Source organism: Pyrus communis, chromosome 4 (genome assembly GCF_963583255.1).
Source record: "Pyrus communis chromosome 4, drPyrComm1.1, whole genome shotgun sequence".
In the NCBI taxonomy this organism is placed as follows: Eukaryota; Viridiplantae; Streptophyta; class Magnoliopsida; order Rosales; family Rosaceae; genus Pyrus; species Pyrus communis.
In genome coordinates this window covers 12,938,173-12,950,693 of record NC_084806.1, presented here as the reverse complement: position 1 = coordinate 12,950,693, position 12,521 = coordinate 12,938,173, and the positions used below count along the sequence as shown (strand labels likewise).

The following is a 12,521-nucleotide window of genomic DNA, read 5'->3' as shown; positions in this document are numbered from 1 at the left end:
GATTTTTCAAATTTTTACTTTTTAATTTAATTTAATTATATGTTTTTTTTAATTACTTTAATTTAAATTGACATATTCAAAATAAAATTACATATGAAAAATAGTGATCAAATTATCCATAATATATATTACATTAAAAATGTATATATAAGTTAACAAAGTACAATAATAAAATCCTAATACAAATCTATTTTGGTGGTAATGGAGATGAATATGGTCTGATAGTGTCCTAATCCTCAACTCCTTAACTTCCGCCGTCAAAGCCAACGATTCCTTACCAAAAACCCAAATCCGACCCAAAACTCCACCCCTCACCCTATATCCAACCCCAAACCCATAATTAATTCCAATAAAACACATATTAATGAAAAAAATTAAAACTTAGAGATAAATTACCTTTTGGCAAGATAGAGAGTGAGTGAGAGATAGGAAGAGAGAAGAGAGAGAGAGAGAGAGAGAGAGAGAGAGAGAGAGAGAGAGAGAGAGAGAGGAGAGAGTGAGTGAGGGTGAGAGATAGAAGGAGGAGAGATTGAGTGTGAGTGAGAGGAGTGATGTGTATTTTATTGCGTAAGGGTTTTTCTTTGGAGAAATTAGGTTCACATCATTCTTTTTGTTACTCCATTTATTAGAATCCTATTCATTTTCAATTTTTGATCAAGGTCCTTAGGTATTAATAAAATCATTAATTATTTGAATAATAAAATATTTTTATTTTTAAAATATATTCCTTTAGTGTTAAAAATGTTACAATTAGTATATTTATATTCGTGGCTAAATTTTTTTATCATATATTTTTATTTTTAGTTTGTACCTATTTTTAATTTGCAAATATTTTTTAATTTGTACCAATTTTCTTTTCATTTTTAATTTGTACCCATATATTAGTTTCTTTTTGTTCCCATATTTTTCAAAGTTTTATTTGTGTTTGTACCCATTTGTATACCGTCACATAACCTTGTATATTTAATCAATGATAGAAAAATTACATATGGTATATTTATGTTTTATGCCTAAACTTTGTATCATATATTTATATTTTTAGTTTGTACCCACTTTTAATTTGCAACATTTTTTTTTTAATTTGTAGTATTTTCTTTTTAGTTTTATTTTGTACCCATGTATTAATTTCTTTTAGCGCCTATATTTTTTTTTAAATTCATTTGTACTCATAATTTTTTAATTTTTTATCTGTACCCTAATTTATTTATAATGTAGCCATTCTTTTTTATTAACGTACCACTTTGTTATATGTGAAATGTACCAATTTTTTTAACACTATGGATACATTCTTTTGCCATTTATTATTTCTTATTTTTGCATAGTGTTTATCCATTTATTCAATCAAAATGTTTGAATTTTTTTATTGTAACCGTTTCTAATAGTATTATAATGAGGGATTTTAAATTTATAGGATTATAAATCTTATAAAATATCAAACAATTTATGTCAAAACTATAAAAATATAAATATTAATAGTAATATAATGAGGTATACAAAGTCAAGAAACTTTGATCAAACTTTGAATACTATTAAAATTTTATTTAAAAAATATTAAAAATTAGAAATCGCATCCAAAATATCCTATTTTTCTTTATTAGTGACGTATTTTTTGTGAAGCTGTCTGGCAATGCGTCAAGCCGGTCATCAGTTAGACGGTCCTGTCCAAGTTCCTCTTGCTACACACCCTTCCACTATCTCAATGGCATTCTAGTGAATATGGCTTTTAATCATGACTCTAATCGTCTACATGCCAATCATGGAGGGCCTTACAAGGGTCCCATCACTCTCCACCCTTTTAGTCAAACAATAAAACAAATCCAAATAAATCTCTCGTTCTTTCCATAAGCTTCTCTCTTTGATCTTTTGGGCACTCTGTTTTTTGACTTGGACCATCCCTCCTCACACGCTCACAGGCAAAAACTGCAACAACAATAAAAGCACGGGAAAGCATCACTCCCTCCATCCCTGAATTTTCAATCTCCCTACTCACTCTTTATTTACATCACTATATCAATCCCACTCCCAGGTAGCCCAGTTCGTAACCTGCGCACCTCCACCTCAGGTGATGGGCGTGCTGCGCCGCTCCCGCCACCGCCACCACAACCACCACTATATAAGGCCATCAACCGTCATCACAGCCTTCACTTTTCTCCTATTCACCTCAGCCTCAACGGCAGTAACCACTCAAACCCAACTTGGTAAGCAACTTAGTAACAAAACCACACCACCGAAACAACTAATTACTAACCTCCTTTTGAGTTTTGACTCGTTCAGTAGTGAATCGGTTCTGTTGAGCTTGAACTCGTGATGATAAAATGATTTTTTCAGGAGGTGGTGGGCATCATCATCATTATCAAGGTGAAAGCGGGCCAGCATTGGAGCGAGTCGTGACCCACCAGAAGATTCGTCTGGGTTCATCGCCACCAAGTTGCAGATCCAAGTGCGGGAGCTGCTCGCCGTGTAAGGCAGTTCACGTCGCCATCCAACCAGGTGTCTCGATACCTCTCGAGTACTACCCCGAAGCTTGGCGCTGCAAGTGTGGCAACCATCTCTTCATGCCCTAGTAAATTAATTAAATTTAAACCGTTTTAATTTAATTTTTATTTAATTACACTAGTAGCGTATATAGTATAGTCCAATTTCTTTAGCTTTTAAAAAATCTGTTAGTAATTATTATTATTATTATTATTATTAAACCTTTTTCCCCAGTATTTGGTCACTGACAGCATATACTAATTATTATTGCTATTGCTAAACGTGGGGAACAGGTGAAGTGGTGAGAATGTAACATTTATATTTTTGTTTTTTTTTATTAATTTTGCATTATTGCTGCAAGTTAAATTATTATGGACAGAAATAAAGTTGAGGTCATGTAAAATAATAAAACATGTGTTAGTTTATTATTGGACAAAATTAAAAAGTAAGTACTTACCACTGAACTGAGTATTTGAATTTTATGTTTTAATATATGTGATATGTAGTGTATCACTTTATTTTATGTTTCGAACGTAATAAAAAAAAATTTCAATATCATGAGCTTATTCTTATTTTTCTCTCTCTAGAGTCCAGAGTACTCTACTTACACTAACTCCTGTAGTTGAGTTAAAAACTAGATTCTGTGCCCAAAAATTTAGTTTATACCACATAAACAACTTTTCTTCTTCAATAGTTTTGATTTAAAATTTTAGTTCAAAATTATTAAGGAATGATTTTATCCTAACTTTTTTCAGTAACTTTTTTTAGCCGTTGAATTTAATTTTGGGTTGTTAGATCTTCTTTTTACTATTAGATTTGCTCATATTCGATTTCAACCATTGGATTTAATGTATTTATAAATTTGATTGTAAGCAAAATTGAATATGGCTTGTTGTTTCAACCAACGATCAAACTATGTGGGTCGTCTGATAAAAATAAAAACAGTCGTTGGTCTTTCCACAAGTAGCCAACAACATCAATAACTAGGTCGTAGCCACTAACCTTTTTTAGCCCAAGGATTAGAGAAGCTTCAGGCGAGTTTAAAACTACGTGCATTCAATTGCTAATTTGAGGGATTTTAATGGATTTATAAATTCATAGATTTTGATGAAGTTTAATTGATTTGTAGAGATTCCATGTAAAATTTTGATTCAATTCCCTCGAAATCTCAGGGAGGGATGTGAGATTTGTGAATGCTTAAAATATACTATGAAATCTCTCAAATTCCTCTACTTTTTAAAAAAAATTTAAATAAATTCCTAATTGAATAAATCTAGAATATTATAAACTTCTTTAAAATCCTAATTGAATACACTTAGATTTCTAAGGATTTTAATAAAGGAACTTTCATGAAAAGGGCTTGGGCTAAGTTTATTTTAATTAAAAAAAAACCATGCTATAACTTTATTTAATTAAAAAGACTTAAATTTTAATGAAAACCCCTTAAATTTTAATAAAAAGGACAAAAGAAAAATTTTAGGGTAAATCTCTGTTTACTACCCTCATGTTTCATGGTTTTCAACATTTAGTACATCATTTCAGCCCAGAGTCATACCTAAAGTGTAAATTTTGGGACAGTCTCATACATCCGTTAGTCAAACAGTTAACTTTGCCGTTAACTGATGATGTGGCGCCTATGTGGACAATGACTGGACGCCACATGTCATTAAAGGGTCCACATGGAATTTAAAAATAAAATTAAAAAAAAAAAAAACAAAAACACATACACTGTCTTCTACCCCCTTCCTCCCATTCTTTCCTCTGCAACCCTTCTCCTCTGCACACCCCCTATTGCTCCTCTCCACTCTATTGTCCACTAGAAACACCTCTGATATCACCTCCAACACAAACTTTGCCGGATCGACACAATTGCCCAAAGCCAGAGGCATCTGCGACCTTAGAGCTTCCAATTCCTTCATCTTCCCCGTCATGAATCTCCAGAATCCATCTTCAAGCACAGCGACTTGAGATTCATTAGCAACCCCTCGCCGTCGTCTACCACTCAGTACTCGTCATCGTTGCGGACCCTCCATATTCTTTACCCTCCTCCTCTGCTTTCTTCCACTTCCAAACCCTAAAAAAACCAAAGAAATTCACCTTTAATTGCAAATGGGCATCTTCCCCGCGCCCTAGAAACCCCATTGCTCAATCCCTACCCAGATTCAGCTCTAACCCACTTCATCCATGGCCGCATCTTCCATCTCCATCCATTTCATCGCATTAGCTTTCCTCGTTTTCTTCCTCAGAACCACCTCCGCCCCCACGAGGTCTCCTTCCTCCACCTGCTCAAGAAGGTCTCTGATGACTGGGTCGTCGAAATCAACGAGCAAGTGACCTCCATGGTTGAGATCCACCTGGAAAAGCTTCAGGTCAGCGATGCGGGACTGGGAGCCATCTCTAATTGCTTGGATCTGGAGATTTTGCACCTGGTCAAGAGCCCCGAGTGGACCAATGTAGGATTGGTCTTCATCACCGAACGCTGCAAGCTGTTAAAGAAGCTTCACATTGACAGATGGAAGGCTAATCGAGTAAGCAACAAGGGGAAAATGAACGGGGTGGAGCCGTGAAGGGGTGTCGGGTGTGGGGAAGACAAAGGGGTTGGGTGTTTTTTTTATTTTATTTTTATAATTAATTATTTTAATATTTTAAATTTGGGTGATTTTTTTTTTAATTTTTAAATTCCACGTGGACCTTTTAATGACACGTGGTGTCCAGTCATTATCCACATGAGCGCAACATCATCAATTAATGGCAGAGTTAACAGTTTGACTAACGAATGTATAAGACTGTTCCAAAATTTACACTTTAGGTATGACTTTGGGACAAAAAAAATTTGATGTACTAAATGTTGAAAACCATGAAACATGAGGGTAGTAAATAGAGATTTACCTTAAATTTTAATGAAAAAGGCATAATTTTAATAAAAAGGACAAAAAATCTTACGCGCAGACTCACGGTACATTGTTTATGAAACTTAGAACACTGTTTATGAAACTTACTACACTGTTTATAAAAACTTACTACAAGGAGTGCCTTAAGAACCATGTAGTAGCCATAGGAGGGATTACTAAGGATGGCTATGGCGAATTCATGCCCAATGGAGAAGAGGGCACCATCGAAGCCTTTAAGGGCCTCACCTTTTCAATGGTGGATGTTCTGTTGTGTTGCACATCCTTTCAACCACTACGGCTATGCACGTGCGTTCCTTTCTCTCTTACATTTTAAATGCAAAATCAATTTGAACTCTGAACAAATCTCTATTTCTTCCCTTTATCAATGTTGGCATTAGGTTTTCTAAAAACTTTACAAAAGTATTCCAAATATATTGGCACAGATGACTCAGTTAATTCAAGTTTTTCCATTATTATAACTTTAGTCACATTTTATAGCCTGGATATCTTCATGATCTTTCGGGCATTACATCGAACACTTGGCAGGCACGTTAAGTGGAGCAGATTTTCTTCAACTTATCGGTCGCAGATTCGTCCACTGAGTACTACAATCGCAAGAAAACCCAATTGGGTTCACCAGAAACTCACACAAAAACGTCGAAAACACAAAAAAAAAAAAAAAAAAATTATGTTTCAGAAAGAAACTTGAAAGTAGAACATGACAATAAGGTCACTACGTCCACAATGATAACTGCCAAAGTGGGTTGGGGACTTGGGAGTGAGATCTTTCTAGCTTACACCAATAGAAGCATTCACCGCGACAAAAGACCAAAAAGAAAAATCAAACTCTGTTTATTCTTTGTAACCTTTACTTCCATATTCATCTGGATCATACACCATTATTTACCTTGTTGGAGACCCAGAGGGATTGATTGTAGGCCCTGAGGAAGAGCTCGTGGTGGGCTTGGTTGTCGTTGGCCTTGACCTCTCTGTAATTGACGAAGTTCTCGCGGGCGTACTTGGCGTAGTAAGTAGGGGCTGCACCAAACTTTTGTTATGTATTTTTAAAATTTTTTTTTCTCTTGTCCTTATCATTGAATAAAGTTAGTAGGTGATTTTTAGTTAAAACTCAAAGTTTTGAAGTCATTTTCATTAGTTTTCATTTTTAATAAACTATCTTAAAATCCTGATTGAATATAAGTTGAATTTTAGTGAATTATTTAAAATTTTAATTGAATACCCCTAAATTCATTAAAAGAATTAAAATTCCTCAGAATTTCAATTGATGCACCCCTTCAAATTTTGAGTTTAAACCAACCATTAAAATTAGTCGAGAGATGAAAAGGGTATGATTTTTCTTTTTCTTTTTCGAAAGGGTCTGATTTTTCTCTCTCTCCCTTTTTGGTTTGTTTTGTTAATTTTGTTGTTATGATCCATAAAATAATAGGCAAAAATTTCTTAAGTATGGAATATTTGCTGAAATATAATTTTGAATGTATACGGGACATACAGCTGGGCCTTTTTCACATATTGCTGTATTTCAGTTCGATTTTAGGTAGTTGAAATTGGGAAAAGAGGAGGTACAGTACTCTGCTCAACCTTATTATGTTTTATTTATTATTATTATTATTATTATTATTATTATTATCATTTTTATGTTTTGGAAGGGGTTTTAATTGTTTTTTCTCCATGCACTGTGGTTTGTTATTTTAGCTACCAGCTGTAGAGAGAGACAACGAATGTGTATCATCATGTACAACAGCAAGTAGGAACTACTATTTCTGCATTCAGACGTCTATTTAGCGTTTAATTTACCGATAAGAATTCAAAACGTCTTTTCTTTGAAGTTCACATCCGGAAACGGATCCCCTCCGGATCCATTTCCACTTAATCTATCAAGTTTCTGACCCGGACCGTTGAAATTTGATTCAACGGCTACAAAAAGGGAATTTCTGTAAAAGTTATAATAATTGTAGTTATTAGATCAAATTTCAATGGTTTGGATCTCGAATTTGATGGATTAGATGAAAAGGGATCCTCTCCCCTAGGCGCTAATAGCATTATACATTGACCGTAGATGTTTTGTAGATCCATAAATATTGACGGCCAGATTCAACCCCCGCTCGCGATGGTTTCTAGTCATACTCATATGCATTACTCAGTACGTACCTAAACTACCTTTCGATCTCTGTGTATAAAGTCAAAGACTACGGTATATATAATCTCTTTGGCTGTTGAGGGGGGATATGCATACGACAGCATATGGGAAATTTCCGTACCTGCTTGGCTGCTTATTTATTTTGTTACCAAATTACGTTGTCTCCACTCACACTCCAAGCATGAAAAATTAAGTACTCCCTGGGAAGTAAGTTGTTCCACTTTCATCTCTTGCTCGTCTTTGTCCAAGTGGGTCAACCCATCATTTGTTAACTGCACACCCTGCAGATCTCCACAGCTACTGCTTCTGCTTCACACATGCATGTGTGCATGCTCTCTGGGTCTCTGCCACATATGGATTTGCTAAAATTTCAATGTGTTTCTAAGAAGTAATAATTTTCTCGATCCCATGCGATGCGCCCATGGCTGTAGCTATATACGTGCCTGATGATTTTTCAACTTTTTTTCTGGATAAATAGAAAATAAATTGTTCCCCTGCAGATTGTTAGACTTTTTTTTTTTCCTGAAACCGTCAGATAAATATGTCCTATTATATTTAATTGCATGCATGCATGTTAATTTGACGTTGTGTAGTTGACTTGATGTTTATTCACATATCTTGAATTTAGTTTTGTCATTTTTAAAACTAATTAGAACATGATCTTAACTTCTTTCGGGTATTAATACAATGGATTCTTGGTGCTTTTCCCGCCATGGGGGGGGGGGGGGGGGGGGGGGGGGGGGGGGGGGTCGTCTTGCTAGGGTTGCATGTATGTCGTGAGGTTCCTCAATATCATCGTCTATTTGTTATGTAGGTACTAAAATGAAAATTGGAGACAACATTCATATGCTTAGTAACAATTCATTGGACCATAAATTTAAAATAACGGTTAATCTCAGTTTACTACTCTGAAATTTTTTTGTTTTCAACATTTTATACATTAAGCTTTTTGTCCCAATTTAGTACCAAATTAACATAATTCTAAGGCACTTTTGTACATCTCAGTTACTTTTTCGTCAGAACCTCTATTAATTGATGACGTGACATCCATGTCAATAATGACTGGACGTCACGTGTCAATCTAGCCTAGGTAAACATTACAAATAAAAAATAAAATAAATTTTAAAATTTTAAACTTTAATCTTTTAAAATTTTGAAAAAACTAAACCTAAACCTCCTCCCTTTCTCTCTTCGATTCCCACCACAATCAACACCCCAGTACCCCACCAGCGCATCCATACCTCTATTCTTCCTAATCTTCACATAACCCTTCTTCCTCAATTTCTTTCTGTAAATTCCTCCTTTCTCTAGATTGTGGTTGAAGAGCCTTATAATTTTCTTCGCCTTTCCCTTTTCCCTTTTCTCCAAGCTGCTGTAACTGCAGCTTTTCCCGGAGAAGTCAGGGAAGCTCAAATCGAAGGGCGTCGAGACCATCGCAGTCAACGATGGCAAGCTGAGGGACGGAGTTGTTAAGGTCGGCGAGCTGCTAGCGACATCGAGATTGAAGCGTGTGACGACGGGGCTATGGTAGGGTTTTGAAGGAAGTCTAGGATGTGTTTTTTAGGGGTAAGGATTCTGGTAAAATGATTTTTTTTTTTTTTTGTACTATTCACTTTGCCTTTTATTTTGTCCTTATCGTTAAAACTCAAAGTTTTCAAGCCATTTTCATTAGTTTTTTTTTTTTTTTTTTTTTTTTAAGCTTTTAAGTTTAGGTGACAGAGGACAGGGGTTGCAATTCCTGGATTATTATATGATGATTTTTTCAAAACAAACACCAAAATAATTATTTTGTTATCTAAACGAATCCGGAAGATACATACTATCGGTAATTAAACCCTCATGAATCCATTTTTGTTGTTTCATTCCAGGTAAAACCACTTTGAGAGTGGGAGAATGAAAAGGGGAGAGAGAGAAAGGGAGGGAAGAGGTTTACGTTTAGTTTTTTAATTTTTAATCTTTTTTTTAATTTCTTAAGGTAAGGATTCTGGTAAAATGAATTTTTTTTATACTATTCACTTTACCTTTTATTTTGTCCTTATCGTTAAAACTCAAAGTTTTCAAGCCATTTTCATTAGTTTTTTTTTTTTTTTAACCTTTTAAGTTTAGGTGACAGAGGATAGGGGTTGCAATTTCTGGATTATTATATGATGATTTTTTCAAAACAAAAACCAAAATAATTTTTTTGTTATCTAAACGAATCCGGAAGATACATACTATCGGTAATTAAACCCTCATGAATCCATTTTTGTTGTTTCATTCTAGGTAAAACCACTTTGAGAGTGGGAGAATGAAAAGGGGAGAGAGAAAGGGGGAGTCGAAGAGAGAAAGGGAGGGAAGAGGTTTACGTTTAGTTTTTTAATTTTCAATCTTTTTTTTTAATTTCTTAATGTTCGCATGTGGCAGATTGATATGTGGCCAGTCATAGTCTACGTGGGCGCCACATCATCAATTATTGATGGTTTGATAGAAAACTTAACAGATATATAAAATATCCAAAATATATGACTTTATGTACTAGACGCGAACGAAAAAAACTGGATGTATGAAATGTTGAAAGCTAAGAAACTTTAGGGTAATAAACTGAGATCAACTCTTTTTTTTTTTTTTAAATGACTCTCAAGTATAATAATAAAAAAATTCTTAAATAAAGCATTCAAAACCTTCCAATTATATTCCCAAGTAAAACACAAAGAAATCCAAGTAACCATCCCAAATGACAAATCAAAATAATAAACTCAACTTCGAAGATATCTTAGACTACACTGTCTACCGCGAAGTATAAAACTTTGCAAACTAAATGCATCATATGGCACTTAATTTTCAGCTTGCTCATAGTTAAGCCGTTGAAGCTTGATGTCCAGATCTTCTATAGTTAAGAACATTTCTTTCTTCTTCATTTTAGAAATAATCGAGTTGCGAAATAATCACAAAGTGCTCACAAGCCCTGAACCAGGTAAAGATGAAAATGTCTTCATCACTTCAGCAATGCTACTATTTTGTAAGCCCTTCGCCATGTTTGAATGCCATCATCCTCATCAGATTCATCATTATTTTCATATAGAAGTACACTAGATGAGAGTGCCCAAGCATGATCACCAGTAGCAGTATTATTCATGAACATCCTATCTAGCTTGTCTTCCATATCATGACTAATTCCTTTTTTATGCGGGTTTTTATATTTTTTGTTGATCTGCAATTTAAAGACAAACTGCATTCATGCTAAATAATAGACAGACAACGTCCAAAAACTAACAAGAAGCTTACAAACCTGAACTTTATTATGCCACCACTCATCCGAAGCATCAACGGTGTTGAGCTTGGGATTCCATCCGAGACTAGTTTCCTTTCCCTTTAGTTCTTTCCATAATTTCCATTGCTCTTTAAGTGTATCCCACTTATTTTTCAGCTATTGTTTACTACACTCAGCTCCAGTCTCTTTATTTAGGTTAATACTCACATTTTCCCATACCTCTTTTTTAAAGTGAGTACCAGGACGATTTTTTGCCTCCACTTCCTTGATACACACGTCACAAAATAGGGATGTATTGGGAGCAGGCCATACAGCCGGCGGTTGGATCCACTTGCCCTATTACTTTCCTTCTTAACCATCTATATATATATTTTTTTTTTGATACAGTCACTTAAGAATTTTAGCAAATATTTTTTATATATACAAAAAGTAAAAAATTAATTGATCAGGCAAATTTGTTACTATAAAGAACTAAAGTGCAAAAAAAAAAAAAAAAAAAAAAAAACCTCTGTCCAATTCATTATCAAGAAATCACATGATTGTTGCTCTGGATGCATAGATAAAAAAATGTTCAGGTTTACATCAAGAAAATATAAGATAAATATGCGAATTCAAGCATGACTACAAACAACTCTAACAGAAATTCGACTACTCTAGTAAAAATTTGATCGAATTTGTTACATGAGCATTTAGATGATAATAGTAGAACAATTCCCAAACCATAAGTCCATAAATAGAAGTAATCATATGGAAAAAGATTACGTCAAAGTTTAGAAAAGAGCAATGAAATCCAAAACTAATAAATTAAAATGAAGAGCCATCAAAATTAATCGATCAAGATTATCAAATCCATTAGTCAGTTATAGAACACCACAAAAAGAAAAAAAAAAATCATACACCAAAAAGAAAGAAAAATAACTACTTTAATATGAAAACCATATAATTCAAAGCTTAATTTTGTACTGTTGAGCGATCAATAGTTCATCGAGCAACAAGAAAAAGTTATGAAAAAGATGTAAGTATAAAGGTGAGGCTGTGCAGAGACATGCATAAATATATGCTAAGGTATCAATTAGATTAGGGAATAATTTTAGCGCTTAAAATTTAGGGGTAGATTAGGTCCTTTAGATAAAGGGGATATTGATTCAATGTCTAGAAAATTTTCATTAAACTTTCGTGTTTTTTGATTCTTTGTTAAAAATAAAAAAAAAAAAAGTAAAAAACGAAGGTGACTTTAGACAGCAACTTAATTGCTGCTTCTAAAAGTTGGTCTTTTTAGGCCTAAAAAAAAAAAAAAGCAGGCCTCTAATTACTTGCCACACATGTTTTGACAGTTTTTTGGTAGAAAAATGTGATTTCAAACCGCGCCTTAGACTCGAAACAATATTTAAGAGTAAAGGAAATTGTAATGAAAAGAGAGATTTTACCACGGGATATATATAGGCAAACTAAATTTGTAAATAAAATTCTGTAAATTAAATGACATGAAAGTTAATTATTGAATTATTATTTAAATGTTAAGTAATGTACTTATTTTTATTGGTAACATATTTTTTTATTTGTAAATTTATTTTAATTAGCATTACTATATATATATATATATATATATATATATATATATATATATATATATATTCTCAAAATCAATAGATGAGCATTGCAAGCATTTGCATGCATTTGTTAGGATCATTAGGTCTAATGGGTTAGTCGTCTCGGCATCTAAGATTAAGTTATTTCAAACCAAAGT

At 33.8% G+C, this 12,521-nt stretch overlaps 1 protein-coding gene across 1 annotated transcript; it reads left to right on the top strand.

Moving 5' to 3' along the window:
- Positions 1–1,873: 1,873 nt before the first annotated feature.
- Positions 1,874–2,929, top strand: LOC137730631 (EPIDERMAL PATTERNING FACTOR-like protein 5). Its single transcript, XM_068469610.1, has 2 exons — positions 1,874–2,198; positions 2,329–2,929. Exons 1-2 carry the CDS (start codon positions 2,066–2,068, stop codon positions 2,562–2,564), a joined length of 369 nt encoding a protein of 122 aa, XP_068325711.1. The 5' UTR covers positions 1,874–2,065; the 3' UTR covers positions 2,565–2,929.
- The last annotated feature ends 9,592 nt before the right edge of the window (positions 2,930–12,521 follow it).